This window comes from Barbus barbus, assembly GCF_936440315.1.
Source record: "Barbus barbus genome assembly, chromosome: 4".
Lineage (NCBI taxonomy): Eukaryota > Metazoa > Chordata > Actinopteri > Cypriniformes > Cyprinidae > Barbus > Barbus barbus.
Window position 1 is genome coordinate 22,251,052 of NC_136732.1, and position 15,995 is coordinate 22,267,046.

Here is a 15,995-nt window from a genome sequence, read left to right on the forward strand (position 1 = left end):
CATTTTAAATTGACTTTTGAAAACAAGAGTTTTTCATATTTGTGATCAAGTCAAGTCAAGTCAAGTCAGCTTTATTGTCAATTCTTCCACATGTACAGCACATACATACAGAGAATTGAAATTGCGTTACTCTCAGACCCTTGGTGCATACAGTTAACATTAAACACGTTCAGATACAGATGAATACAGTTTAAACATATGTACATACAACTATACAAATATACAAATGAGGATATTGTAGAAAAAACAAGAATTAGATCGATAAGTGGCATAAGGCGCATGGCAGATAGAGTGCAAAACCAGTTAAATAGAAACAACACTGTGTAGATATATTTGTAGTGCAAAAGAGCTTATCAGTCTGAGGACATTGTAGAAAATAAAAAAAGAGAGATAGATAAAGTGCATAAGGCACATGGCAGAATAGATGGAGTGCAAACCAGTTGAATGTACAAAAACAAAACTGTGCAGATTTGTTTTGTTTTGTTTTGTTATGAGTGTAGTGCAAGAAGAGCTTATCAGTCTGTTAAAGTGACAAGTTCGGATAGCTTTTTGTCAGACTATCCTAAGAGGTAATTTGCAGTCAATGTTGGATAGGTAGTGATCAGCCAATGCTGCACAAGTGACAGGTGCCGGTCACAGTTTGTTGGTCGGGGGGGGGGGGGGGGGGTCACAGAGTCAGAGTTCCTAGTGTGTTGCTGTGTTAAATGGGGGTGAAGGAGGGGAGGGGGGGCAAGGACGGGAGGGAGTTCAGCTTCCTGACAGCCTGATGTATGAAGCTGTCCTTCAGTCTGCTGGTCCTCGCCTGGAGACTCCGCAGTCTCCTCCCTGATGGCAGCAGACTGAAGAAGCTGTGTGTCGGGTGGGTGGGATCGCCTGCAATGCGGAGGGCTTTGCGGGTGAGACGGGTGCTGTAGATGTCCTGGAGGGAGGGGAGAGAGACACCAACGATCTTCTCAGCTGCTCTCACTATTCGTTGAAGTGACTTGCGGCAGGATGCGTTGCAAGCGCCATACCACACAGTGATGCAGCTGGTTAGGATGCTCTCGATGGTGCCTCTGTAGAAGGTGCACATGATGGGGGTCGGGGCTTTGGCTCTTCTGAGTTTGCGGAGGAAGTAGAGACGCTGCTGTGCTTTCTTGGCCAGTGCTACAGTGTTGTTAGTCCAGGAGAGGTCCTCCAGCCCGATCTCACGGCAATTCGTACATATTTTACGAGGTGGCTAATTCGTACGAATTCGTACGACCTCACTCGTACAAATTCATACGATTTTTGCCAATTCGTATGAATTTGTACGAATGACCTACACCTAACCCCGCCCCTAAACCTAACCGTCACTGGGGTTTAGACAAATCGTACTAAATCGTACGAGTGAGGTCGTACGAATTCGTACGAATTAGCCACCTCGTAAAATACGTACGAATTGCCGTGAGATAGCATTGGGTCCTCTGTGATGTGCACACCCAGGAACTTGGTGCTGCTCACTCTCTCCACAGTCGCACCGTTGATGGTCAGAGGGGCATGCTGAGTGTGTACTCTCCTGAAGTCAACAACAATCTCCTTCGTCTTCTTCACGTTCAGAGAGAGATTGTTGTCACTGCACCACCCGGCCAGTCGGCTCACCTCGCTCCTGTAGTTTGTCTCATCTCTGTTGCTAATGAGACCCACCACAGTCGTGTCATCCGCAAACTTAATGAAAATGTTGGAGTTGTGTGATGGTGTGCAGTCGTGGGTCAGCAGAGTGAAGAGGAGGGGGCTCAGCACACATCCTTGGGGGGCCCCAGTGTTCAGTGTGATGGTGCTGGATGTGTTACTGCCGACCCGTACTGCTTGAGGTCTCCCGGTCAGGAAGTGATGCAAAACCTTCTAAAAGAAACCCGTCAAACATCATATTTCTCATTTTTCTGACTATGTACTAAGACTCTCGGACACAGCAAATATTACGGAAACCAATGATCTTACAGTGATTTGATATTTGAATATCGATTTTTAGACTAATCATGAACCGTGTTGACTCAAGTTTATACACATGATGGTCATTTAAAAGCCCAACTTTGAGCAGCTTTGGTGAGTTTATTTGCAAAGATCGAGACACAACAAATGTGGAAGCAAAATGGCTTTATCAAATAAACAATATTTTCCACAACAACAAATAAATACTTAAATTAAATATTAAACAGTAAGATTAAAATTATTGCACAACCAATCAGGTGGCCATATATGCACAAAAAATAGCACTTAAAAGTCAAATAAGTATGGCTCTTCTTCTGAGTTGACACCTGGATTCTGCCAGATCTGTAGCAGATCTGAACAAGTCAACCGTCCTGTTGCCGGTTCCGTTTTTGGAACCGATAACTGCCAGTACAAAAGGTATATCAACCGAGAGTTCAGGGTTTATGTAAAAGTAAGTTAATTTTGAGTCATTTCGAATAATAAAAAAAAAAGTTGGTAAAAATTATTTATTTATTTTAAGGATATCTATATCTAAGAATCCAATGTAAGGCTTTCAGTTTATGATGACAAAAGGTTTTGGAAACATTTATGATCGATTCAAATAGATAAAAATAAGACATGACTCATTTAATTCTGTGCCTTTTATTGAGAAATTTTATTCAGACATCACACGAGTTGTTTAGGGGTGCCGCACAGTGAATGAACGCCCATTGGAAGTTTAGCGGTACTTCTCAGCAAGAGCCAGGGCCAAGTTCTGAAAAAACTTGTCAACTGACACGTGAACCTCTGGGGTGAAGTCTCCAGGGAAGAGCATGCCGATGACCACGATGACATTGTGTGCGAGGATCTAGAAAAGAAATACACAGAAACACATTACCATGACTATACCAGGTCCATGATGGGAAGTCTTAAATTACACCTGGTATGTTTTGTCAAGGTGTACCTTGAAGTTGGCCGGGTCAATACGCAGCTTGAAAGCGTGAAGTTCGCTCAGGGCGGCCAGACCTCCCACAAGGTCGTCTATTTTTGAAACGGCATCGCCGACAGCACCCATAATAACCTTGCCATGCTTCTTCACAGGAGCAGACCCAGGGCTCAGGTCAGCCCAGTGAGCGAAGTAGGTCTTGGTCTGAGGGTAGACGGTCAGCATTCTGAAAGGAAATAATAACATTGATCATTTCGGTGATCTAAACATTAGCTAGGCTATACTGTAAGGTACTCGAATAAATCAAAATATGAACTTCTTTATGTTATTTTGCAAAGTTATTGTACAAGTTGTTACATAGACTTGTATAGGAAGACAGTAATTCAGTATTACCTGCCGAGGGCTTCAGCGCCGATATCATCTGCTCTGGAGCTGATCTTACCCCATAAGGCCTTCACATTTGTTTTGTCCTTATCAGAGAGACTCATTGCTGCGTCTTCTTTTTCTCAAGTTAGATTGTCTTCAGAAAAAGATGTTGGCGAATACAAGATTTTGTCCCACTTTTTATATAAAACTAAGGAAGGGCACACCCGTCAAATCGGTCCAAACCACACCCCTTAAACGTCTTACTGCTGATCCCCAACGTGTGTTGTCCAATCAAAAACGTGCCAATTTGGTGCTTCTTGTTTAATTGAGATAACGATTTTCTTTTCACATCCTTCAGGCGCTTAAGTAGCCTATATGCAAATAAAATAGTTTTTATTCTCACTTAATCACCATTTTAAACTAATGAATCAGAATTAACACAATGTTCAAATCAACTGATCCCACTTGTGTAGCCTAGTATTCATTTATTTATTTATTTTTGCTTCAAAACGTTAATAAATGGTGACTGAACTCTCAGAAAAGATGACATGACAAGATGGCATGAAATTTATTTCGAATAATAAAGTTTATTTGAAAATCATCATTAACTGAAAACGCTTGTAATATAATTGCGTTTGTCTGGCCGTATATTGTTATCAAAATACCTATTTGTAACGGTGCTTTAGTGTTTCATTTTTCATTTTGCTTTTTCACAAAATGACTACATTTAATTGTAATGAGCCCTTACAATGTTTTTTTATTTTTTTAAACGTTGTGGATATATTTGATCAACAACAATTTGGACGCAGAAAAAAGCTTACTCATGTTTAGGACATCTTACAAGACCTTTTTTTTTTTTTTTTTTTTTTTTTTTTTTTGGACGGTGTCCGATCAGGATGTCCAGACATGTATGCGTCACCTGCTCGGAGAAATTACCCAATAAGACTTTACTCTTGTAATGGGCGGAGACATCACACATCAATAAATTGTACTCCGGTTTCTGAATTTCTACTAGTGATTCCTGCTGGACTTAAACACCCTAAAGCGTAGACATGGTTGAGTGGTCAGATGCTGAGCGAAGTGCCATCCTTGGCCTGTGGGGAAAGATCAAGCCAGATGAACTCGGACCTCAGGCCCTGGCCAGGTATCATTGCATCACATTCTTTACAGACACATTCTATAAAGATTCTCTCCCTGTTAGATTATTTCAACTATGCAGTTTATTTAATGTTGTTCTTTATTATTCTGTTTAAGGTGTCTGATCGTGTATCCCTGGACTCAGAGATATTTCGCCACCTTTGGAAACTTGTCAAGCCCCGCTGCGATCATGGGTAACCCCAATGTAGCAGGTCACGGGAGGACTGTGATGGGAGGTCTGGAGAGAGCCATCAAGAACATGGATAACATCAAGGCCACCTTTACGGCACTCAGTGTGATGCACTCTGAGAAATTGCATGTGGATCCCGACAACTTCAAGGTAGGGTTTTGCAAGTAAAACTAATATTTACGTGATGTAAATATAGAAAACTGTTGTCATCTTTATGGAAAAACAGACACCTAATACATCTCTTGTTCTACAGCTTCTGGCTGATTGCATCACCGTGTGCGCTGCTATGAAGTTTGGCCCCTCTGGTTTCAGTGCTGAAGTCCAGGAGGCCTGGCAGAAGTTTCTGTCTGTCGTCGTTTCCGCTCTGTGCAGACAGTACCACTAGAGTCTCATCACCAATAAACACCAGCTGTAATACAGAAGATTGCGGGAGCTGTTCACACAAAGATGTAACTCTTATAAAATAAGATCAATAAAATAATGTTAAAAGCACTTTAATGTTGTTTGCTTCCATTTATTCCAAAAAAAACACTGACCAGCAGTCTATGATCAGAATTAAACTCTTAAATAGAAACATGTTTTAGATGATAACTTGGGAAATAATTCTGTTCTTAACTTTTAGCAAGTTTGTCGACTTGACTTAATGAGTCAGCAACTTATTTCTATAAGTAAGCCTTTCAAAGACAGTTATGATAGATTTTGACACTGTGGGTGTTAACCGCTTAAATGCATTGATAAAAAAAAATAATAATAATTATCACAACCTCCAGTGGCTCTACAGCATAGTTTCAAAATTTTAATAGCTCTATAATTATTTGAGTTGCTGCCCGAGGGCATTAATGGTGGTACTGTAAATCCTGACAGTGCTACTGCAATAATGCAAATTCACTTGTAGGTGTATTATTTATAGTAGCCTACTTTGGTGTACTATTCTGGGCCGGGTTTCTTGATAACGATTAATCTTACGAGTCATTTTACTAACGTTCTTTCTTATTTCACTTGCGTTTCCCAAAAATGCACTTAACACAACTAACTGCATGTAGCCGTGCTTTAAGTGCTGCAGGAGTCGCTATCCGTTTGTGAAGTGCTGAAATGTCAATTTATAGAATGGCTCGTATTTGTAGTACACGCTCGTTTATTGAAATGTTAACCTAATTCCAGATAGCTCGGATAATATAATATAACAGTGATAAGTATAATATTAATCTACTATATATACTAATATTATATTATATATTTTATAAATAGTACATTAATATTATACTTGTAGATTAATATTATACTGTATATTATTGTAATACCTGTAGAGACGTTATTTCCGGGTCCAATAAATGGCTGGTTTTCGTCATTGACAGATACTTTTTTTTCAGTCGTTTAATTTAAATGTGTATTTCCATTTTTTGTTTTCTACCATTTTTACTTATTTCATTTATAAATTCATTTAAACAAAAAAACGAATAATAAAGTGTACAATAAAGTACAATCAAAAGCTTTAATTATTATCACATTGCACTTGAATAAATTAAAGGTGTAATCTGCCGACTGTCCTGCAGGTGACCTCATAATTCTGTCTTCTTAAGATGCACGTAGGGATTTACAATTTCTCCAGAGCACTCGTAGATCTACGAAGATTTTCAAGTACTACTTAAGTTACGATGGTTTTGGGAAACGCAGCCCTGGTCTTGCCTCTCCCCTTGTATACTCGCTTTGACAGGCCCCTGCATAGATTTGCTTACAATGCAACCGAGTAGTGAATTGGTCTTTGTTTTCATATCTATATGTTTTGAATTGGTTTATAGTCAAATAAACTGAGGGCTGTTTGTTTTCGTTGATACTTCATTGCCTGTCTTTTTGTGTAGTGTTTCATTACATTACATAGTGTCACAACAGAAATGACTTGGGTAAAACCAAAAAAGAGACTGATATAAAATATAGAAACATTTATATAGAAATAAATGATAAAAAATACTCAAATTATATGATAAATGATAAAAAATAATCAAATAATAAATCATGTGAATGAGCTGATTATAAAATGATTATGTGAATAAATGATTATAAATTAATTAAATATGAAAACAAATACGCAACACAATTTGCACGTGAGGATCTAAGGATCCTTCATTGGATACGGGTAACACAGGGACAGGTTTGGTGGTATGGGTGTAGGTTTAAGAGTGGGTTAAAGTGTAAGGGATGGGTCAACAGTGTAACTATAAATGTAATAACAGAAATTAATTACAGTTGTGATTACATGCAGGTATTTTTTTAAATATAAGTACAATGTAAAAACATGTACACAGTAAGTGCATCAAATATTGATTTAAATAGAAGTACATGAGGCCACTGTCACGGTTTAGTTTCTCTTTAGTCCTCTTTTGCCCTTATTTGGTTCTTCCTGTTATTAGTTAATCATCGTTTAGTCTTTTCACCTGTGTGTAATTCTCTTATTTCCTTGTTTTGGTTGGTCCCTTTACAAGTCCTCAGTTCTCCTCGTGTCTTGGTCTCGTCTTAAAGTTATGTTAACGTTGTTTTCTTGTATCCTGAAACTCTTATTTTATTAAAGATTCTGTGTTCGACTCACCCGCGAGTTCCTGCATTCCTTCGTGGAGCGTAAACCACAACAGCCACCTAATATAAAATGCTCTATTTTGAGGCATAGCATATTGAAGAACCCTTTTATGCTATAATTAATTTTTCTATTACTTGTTGGAGCTATAATCTCACCTTTTTTGTTTTTCAAATCTGTAACTGTGAAGCACCCCATGAAGCTCAGTCATCCAACTGCACAGACTGTCAACATACTTTCAACAGGTAAATTATTTCATTCTTAAATTTAAAGACAAATTTAGCTTTCAAATTGGAACTGGTTTCTAAACAAACATGTTTTTCCTTTTCTCTTTTTGAAATTTTTGATGACATATAAGTGTGAGCAACTCTGTTAAGGTGAGGAAACTGCTCTACTCTACTTCACTTAGTAAGAGAGATATTGGGTGTTTCTCAAACGGAAGGCTGCATCCTAAAAAGGCTGCATTTCTCGGCTGCCACGTCGCTGAAGGCCATCTCAGTCGGAAGGATCCTTGGAAAACAGCCTTAGTTTCGCGTCCTTCACTCACCTGAAATTGAAGGATGCATGGGATGTATCCTCCGCGACCTTCAATCACCCACAATCCTTTATACCTATTCCATTTCATGAAAATAAACTGACAAAAAACGAGTCAGTACTGAGCTTGTCTGAATTTATTATGAAATCTAAGACAAAAATAATGTTTTTGGACATGAAAAGATAGATGTTATCTTTTGTTTTGGTGTAAATTACTTAGCCTACTAGAGCGTCTCATTCTAGCGTTTATATGCTGAGGAGGACTCTAGCCTACAAGACTCTGAAGGACTCCGTAGGATGCAGCCTTCCGTTTGAGAAGCACGCAACAAATTTTGAAGCCCTTATTGAGGCTTGTATCACTTTAGAGCAATGACGTCATCGATGACGTCCGAAGCCTCGCATTTTAGTGTTATAATTATGTAGTTAAAGTCACAAAGAAAATTATGCAATTTTTAGGATGGTGAAGAAAATTTACATTTATGTATATAATATTTTCCCAATAAAATAAATACTTTTCCTATATATTCTATGTTATGTTTACAATTAGAAAAATAACAAAATATATAACAAAAAGATGATCAATACTCAATACTGACATTACAGAAATTACAATTCAAATGAGGATTATCAAATTTGGATGTAATCTCATTAGTGTGATATATATTATGCAAAGTCTTTAAGCGTAATTCTTGTTGGTGTTGATAGCCTTGTGGTTAACTAGTCAAGTCAAGTCACCTTTAAAAAAAGGAAAATAATGTGTCAATAAGTTTAACTACACAGTTCAGCGCAGTTGTGCTCGCAGCGACCCGAATTTGAGTCCCGTTTTGAGGTCCTTTCTCTCTACTGCCCTGTCCATTGAAGGCATAGAAGCCCCAAAATTTTACTTTATTAAAAATTTTATTGGGGACACAGAATTTATAAATTAAGAACCATGCTTTTTCCCCCCAATTAATCTTATCTATTAAAGAATTTAAAAAAAAATCCCCTTGGAGTAATTATTTTCCTTGACTGAAACACATTTCTTATAATTTTATTACTACATTTTGGGTCATAAATACATTTGTCATCAACCACAAAATTTGGCTCCCTTTTTACAATCACTTCAAACAACATGATATTTCATTAAGTGAACAAGACCATTTGGTATAGCTTTACTAATTGTAAGAAATTCCTTATGAACAACAGGAAAATTGTATTCAAACATGAAATCAGTAAGAATGAACAGTCCCTTGTGGATCTAGTATATCACAAAGATAAATAATACCTAAAATGCTCTTGTTATTCTATAGCTTCACTTTATGTGGGGGATAAATTCTGAGCTAAACAAAGTTTCCATGAAGTGTCTGTTCATGAAATTTAGAAAATTTTATAGGGAATTTAGAAGGGGAAAAGTTACAAGTAAACAAAAATGTAAGACCTCCCACCAGTGTTGGGGGTAACGCATTACAAGTAACGCGAGTTAAGTAATAATATTACTTTTTTCAAGTAACTAGTAAAGTAATGCATTACTTTTTAATTTACAAGAAAATATCTGAGCTACTTTTTCAAAAAAGTAACGCCAGTTACTTTTTCCCCATTTATTGACTGACAGTGCGCTGTGTGAGCATGCTGTTAGATCTAAATGTGAATGTGCATGAATTCATCCCACTCGCAAAAAACAGATTTAGTATTCATCAAAATGAATTAAAACAGTGAAATGTAAACTCAGAATATGACGCAAACTGTAATAATTAAATATGTTAAAACACAAATGTATCTAATCCCATTTTATTAACCAATGTCTTTGCTGCTGACCTTTGATGATCCAGTTCAACCATACTAATAAGCAAAAATGACTTTAGATAAACTAACAATTGTACTTCATTGTTTTTTTATTGCCGAAGAGTGTTAAACCTTCTTATCCTGAGTTTTACTTTACAGACGTGAATTTACTTTTCCTTCACTAGATACAGGGCTTTTACATTTGTATTAATGTAATCTCTTGTATTAAAAACAATCAAGCCCTGCTCATATTTAATAACGCAAAAGTAACGTAACGCATTACTTTCCATAAAAAGTAGCTAAGTAACGTAATTAGTTACTTTTTTAGGGAGTAACGCAATATTGTAATGCATTACTTTTAAAAGTAACTTTCCCCAACACTGCCTCCCACGTATTTACACATATTGTGTGGGATAAAGTACCAAATATAATCTGGTGAATTGACACAATTCTTAACCCAATTTACTTTGAAAGTATAATTAATGTAAAAAAAATCAAGCATGTCAAAATCTCCATCAGCTTTCTTACCACAGAGAACTTGTTTCTTCAAATGCTGATGTTTGTTTTTCCAAAAACGTTAAACAATAAATTATTCATTTGTTTAAATGTATCGTCATGAACAAATAATGAAAAAGATGGGTATATAAAATGAGACAGACCTTCTGCTTTTATTAAAAGAACTCTGCCAAGGAAGGATAAATCTCTTTGAAGCCAGTTATTAAATATTAGTTTTGCTTTTTTAATTTTAGGAAGAAAATTCATTTCTTGTCTAAAAGAGATTTTCTTGGAAATATGGATGCTGAGATATTTCACATTATCTTTAACAGGTATATTATTCACGGATGCTTCAAGTTTATCAAATAAACAAAGAATTTCACATTTAGGAATATTTCATTTTAAACCAGAAGCCTAAAGTCTAAAATATCAGGTAATTGCAATGTCTTCTGGTCCATATGCTTTCCTTAGGAAGGTGTGCTACTGCTAGACACTGATTAATGTAACATAAAAATACTATACATATTTATATATTTTGCTATTGTATTGTGGAGTGACACTTTCATAAACTTTTTTTATGCTCCTCTGATTATATAATGGTAAATATTACAATATCATAGCACAACAACAGTGATCAGCAATAATGATAAGCCTAATACTCACAATATAAATAATCATATAGATCATAGCACAGTCTGGGAGGTAAGAAGTGGATTATCCTTCACCTGAAATGTTTGTGTTTTCATCCTGAAATGCCAGGCAAATGTTGGATCACAAAGAACCACAGTTTCCACAAATCCCTTCACTCGACTGGGATGTTCTCCTTTATTCTGGACGGCAGTGACTGTTACATCGAGTGTATTTTGCAGTATTAAACACGTATTTAATCAGGCACTGAAAATTCTTCAAAAAGAACACACAGAGTGATCTTCTCAGCTGCCATAGTTGCAACACTTGCGCCATCAGAACAGGGTGTTCAACACATCACCGTTTCCGTTTAATAAACGTGTTGCACCTTTTTGTCGGGGCTGAATGCAGGGCAGGTTAGCTGTGGAGTGTAAGTTACTACGGCAATGAATGCATCTAAAAGCCAAGCCACTTTCATGGTACCTAAAACGGATGGGTGCAAACTAAACTGAAACTTACCTGCCAGCTAATTCGGCTTCATGCAGGCCCCTGGAATACATTTCTGCATGCATCACATCTTGCTAAGGACCACACTTTTCCGTATTTCCGAGAAGCCATAATAAAATGAAAATTCATAGAATGTAAAGATTCCTGGTTTAAAGTCTAATGAACAATAAAAACTGCCTTTTTGTCGCTACATTTGTTTCATATCGACCAGACAAAACATTTAAGAGACATTTTGATTGTTATAGATTTTATTAATTGCATCTGATCTTTTAGCTTTATAATTTGAAAGTGCCTCTGTTTGAAGATGCACGAGAAGCCCCGGAATGATGAGCTTATCTGTATTTATCAGCGAGGGCTGCAGACAGAGCCGCGAGGAACTTGTCCACGGCCACGTGCACTTCTGCGGTGAGGTCAGCGGGGAAATTAACTGCAAGAGTCACGAGGATGTTATGGGACAGAATCTGGAAAATAACCCAAAAAGTAGTAAATGAACAGTTAATACACTATTAATTAATAATTTACATTCTATTTCACATTTTTGATATCCCACTTTTTAATAAGTAAAGTGCTCCATACCATGATTTAGGTGTGTAAACACCTTGAAAACAGGCCTACTCTAATGGATTGAAACACTGCACAAACAGCATATTATCAAGTGTCTTACCTTGAAGGTTACAGGGTCTAGGTGAACCTTGGCATGGAGATCACTCAGGGAGCTCAGTCCACCAATAAGATCATCCATTTTGCCCACAGCATCAGTGATGGCTGTCATCACATTTTTTCCATGTTTCTTCACTTGGGCAGAGCCGAGAGAATAATCAGACCACTGAGGAAAATATATTTTAGTCTGAGGGAAGGCAGTAAGCATTCTGCAGGAATGAGAAGAATCTGTTAATTGCACATAGTTTAGGCAATTTTGTATTTTTTTTCTAAGTAAAATAATTTTAATGTAGAGCTCTTACCTTCCCAGAGCTTCTTGGCCTAAGGCGTCAGCATTACTAGAGATTTTACCCCAGAAGACCTTGACCATAGCTTTATCCTTAGCTGTCAAACTCATTTTCCGATCCTTGTTATTATAAGAGCAGAGTTTTAGGTGTAGAATAACAGGGTCTTTTTTATAACGCGCAATTCTGCCACACCCAACATCGCATCAGCTCCACCTCTCAGACTTCAGCCAATAATTACAGACAAATTTGGTCAAATAATTTTGCTGTTTTTTTTTTTTTTATATATATTCTATCTATCAAAACAGCAATGTAATATCAACAACAGAAGCAATCAATTGTAGTATTAAAACAATTAAAAACAGATCCAAAACTAAAAGCTAAAACTTTATAAATACTACCTATACACATTTTAAAAATAAAGAAATGAAATAAAAATGACAAATGCATAAAACAAAATTTCAAAACTTAACATTTAAATGAAAAACAAAAAATAAAGCTAAAAACAATTCAAAATATTAAAGAACAAAATGTATAAGAGTATAATAATGATTCCAACATAACACTAAGCCAAACACCAAAAAAACAACTATATAGATGTACAACCACACACATACACATAAATATATACACATTTATAAATTCAATATATATATCAATTCATTTCCATTTAGTTTGTTGAAGTATTAAAACAAACTAAATGGAAATTATTCAATCAAACTAATTAAATCAAACTAAACTTAATTAAATTAAATCGTTAATTAAATCAAATAATTAAATTAAATCGTTAATTAAATCATTAATTAAATCATTAAGTTAATTAAATCAAACTAAAACTTAATAAAAGACCTATACAGACATAATAAATTCAGACATTATTTAACTAAAATTAAAATAGATAACAAATACAAATCACTACAGTATAGTTTATAAGTAATCCTAAGAAATAACACTGCCAAACCAACCCAACAACAACTTACACATAGTAAGAAATGGTTATAAAAACTGAAACAGAAGTGAAACAAGTAGTAGAAAAGAGGAGAAATAAAAAGCGATACATGCATCTCAATAAATTAGAATGTCATGGAAAAGTTCATTTATTGCAGTAATTCAACTCAAATTGTGAAACTTGGGGGAATTAAATAAATTCAATGCACAGAGACTGAAGTAGTTTAAGTCTTTGGTTCTTACAAAAACCCACCAATTCACTCTCAACAAATTAGAATACTTCATAAGACCAATAATAAAAAAAAAACATTTTTAGTGAATTGTTGGCCTTCTGGAAAGTATGTTAATTTCCTGTATATGTAGTCAATATTTGGTAGGGGCTCCTTTTGCTTTAATTACTGCCTGGATGGAGGTGATCAGTTTGTGGCACTGCTCAGGTGTAATGGAAGCCCAGGTTGCACTCAAAAAAATGATTTTTGCTCTTTGTTCAATTTCGTTAAATAAAATGAGCTCATACAACATAACTCTTGGTAAAAATGGTCCTAACTTAATTGTATTAAATATATACAATGTCATTTTTAAAAAATTTGATTTACAATTTTTTTTTAAATTGAGTCAACAAGAATATTTTTCGTTCGTCTTAACCGGATGTTTTGATAGCGGCCTTCAGGTCATCTGCATTGTTGGGTCTGGTGTCTCTCATCTTCCTCTTGACAATACCCTATAGATTCTCTATGGGGTTCAGGTCAGGCGGGTTTGCTGGCCAATCAAGCACAGTAACACCATGGTCATTGAACCAGCTTTTGTGTGGGCAGGTGCCAAGTCCTGCTGGAAAATTAAATCAGCATCTCCATAAAGCTTGCCAGCAGAAGGAAGCATGAAGTGCTCTAAAATTTCCTGGTAGATGGCTGCATTGACTGTGGACTTCATAAAACACAGTGGACCAACACCAGCAGATGACATGGCAGCCCAAATCATCACTGACTGTGGAAACTTCACACTGGACTTCAAGCAACATGGATTCTGTGCCTCTCCACTCTTCCTCCAGACTCTGGGACCTTGATTTCCAAATGAAATGCAACATTTACTTTCATCTGAAAAGAGGACTTTGGACCACTGAGCAACAGTCCAGTTCTTTTTCTCCACAGCCCAGGTAAGATCCCTGTTGCTTGTGCACCTTTTCCTACCCAAATTCTTCCTTCCAGTCAACTTTGCATTTAATATGCTTTGATACAGCACTCAGTAAACAGCCACTCCTTTCAGTAATGACCCTCTGTGACTTAACCTCTTTGTGGAGGGCGTCAATGTTTGTCTTCTGGATCACTGCCAAGTCAGTAGTCTTCTCCATTATTGTGGTTTCAAAGAACAAGAGATACCCGGAATTTATACTGTAGGGATGGTCATTAACTGAAACTCAAATGTAAATATTCTAATGTTTTGAGATGCAGATTTTTGACTTTCGTGAGCTATAAGCTCTAATCATCAAAATTAAAACAAAAAACTTTTGAAATGTTTTACTTTACATGTAATGAATCTAAAATAGGCTATACGAAAGTTTATCTTTTTGAAATAACTTGCAAGAAAAAATGAACTTTTTCACGACATTCTAATTTATTGAGATGCACCTGTATATCCTTTGCCTGTATCCCAGCCCGGTGGAGTCGCACGGTAGAGTCGATGGTTTTTACACTCTTCGGTCATCACACGAGGAGGCCTTCACACGACAACTGCCGCGACCTAAAACTAAGCTTTTTTTATGCCCATCTAACAAAATACTAATTGAATTTAGCTGAACACACTTTCCTTATTTTTCCACAACAAATGTCCAAGATACTGACAAGATACAGAACGAGACCAAACACGAGCATATCTCCACAGTATTGATTATATATTGGTTTCATAAATAATGTATTGAATGCCTTGGCTGTTTTTGTCTGAAATAATTGTTATTAACAACAGATTTTTCTGAACAATTTCTATTCAGTGTACTTTAGGATCATTTGGGGACACCAAATGGCACCTAAGGGTGGAGCAACTCAAAAAGAACAGGACATCCATGGTTATCACAGTTTATTAAGAACATTTTGAAATGGGAGGAATGTGTCTGAGTGTCCAGATAAAGCCAAAAGAGATATCACCCGTTCACCCATTAAAAATTTAAATGCGTCTGTTTTAGTTAATTTAACGTTAATTTCATTCGGAACTGTCAATAGCTAATGTAGGGTTTGGATTTAGATAAATCACAACAAAAAGCTTTTATTCGATTTTTTTCGGGGCATGCACAACAAGATCCATTCGTGATTTTGATAACTGAATCTATATTTTTTTGTGATGCTTGAAATATATTCCTGCCATAACTTTGCTGTTTCTAATCAAAATGTAGGCTAACATTAACTATGATCGGGTCCAAGTATAGCCTATATCTATGTATACGGCTTTCACACTTGTTGAAAAAGTAAAGAGATAATCACAATGGTGCCCAGCAAGCAATTTTGCATATAAAAGACGTCTATTAGTCGTTCAAAAAAGCCCTGAAGTCCAGGCTGAAACAAGGCAAAATTTGGACTGTCAGTAAAATTTAATAGACGTCTAATCATAGCCCAGACATCAGTTAGACCACTACTGAACGACTATGTCTAATAGAGAGTGAATATAGGTCTTGGCTCTGTAAGGTCCACACAATTGGCCCAAAGAAGGTATCCAATGGTGGATGAAGGTTTCCTGCGTGTTCGGTCTTTTCAATGTGCAAAGTTCTTCAATTTAAGTTAAACTCTAATCTGACTCCATTTTATCATTTAATCTGACTCCATTTTATTATGACCTCGTATTTAGCTTGAAATACAAATTGATTGCTTGTCTATTTCTAATTAGTATTCTTCTGATATTTGATTATTGTAGTTAACTCTTGACTTTAACAAGGATGCAATGTAATCTACTACAACGTAATCTATCTCACAGCCAGCGGAAACACCAGAGCCAGAGCCCTGCTCACCAGATACACTATCACTCTCTCCAGAATCTCCACTTCTAAGCTTCTCACAG

At 36.4% G+C, this 15,995-nt stretch overlaps 4 protein-coding genes across 4 annotated transcripts in view; 2 read left to right on the plus strand and 2 right to left on the minus strand.

Annotated features, from left to right (window-relative positions):
- The window catches only part of LOC306869044 (vascular cell adhesion protein 1-like), a 709,597-nt gene that overhangs the window by 309,380 nt on the left and 384,222 nt on the right, over positions 1-15,995 (plus strand). The window lies entirely within an intron of this gene.
- LOC306869066 (hemoglobin subunit alpha) lies at positions 2,574-3,440 on the minus strand. The gene is made up of 3 exons (XM_079415650.1): positions 3,269-3,440; positions 2,894-3,101; positions 2,574-2,797 (listed from the first exon to the last, which is right to left on the minus strand). The coding sequence occupies exons 1-3, from the start codon at positions 3,361-3,363 to the stop codon at positions 2,669-2,671; spliced, it is 432 nt and encodes a 143-aa protein (XP_079271776.1). The 5' UTR covers positions 3,364-3,440; the 3' UTR covers positions 2,574-2,668.
- On the plus strand, positions 4,209-5,060 carry LOC306869064 (hemoglobin subunit beta). The gene is made up of 3 exons (XM_079415648.1): positions 4,209-4,385; positions 4,496-4,718; positions 4,822-5,060. Exons 1-3 carry the CDS (start codon positions 4,294-4,296, stop codon positions 4,951-4,953), a joined length of 447 nt encoding a protein of 148 aa, XP_079271774.1. The 5' UTR covers positions 4,209-4,293; the 3' UTR covers positions 4,954-5,060.
- On the minus strand, positions 11,394-12,125 carry LOC306869069 (hemoglobin subunit alpha-like; the record flags this gene model as incomplete). Its single annotated transcript, XM_079415653.1, has 3 exons — positions 12,024-12,125; positions 11,726-11,930; positions 11,394-11,522 (listed from the first exon to the last, which is right to left on the minus strand). Exons 1-3 carry the CDS (start codon positions 12,116-12,118, stop codon positions 11,394-11,396), a joined length of 429 nt encoding a protein of 142 aa, XP_079271779.1. The 5' UTR covers positions 12,119-12,125.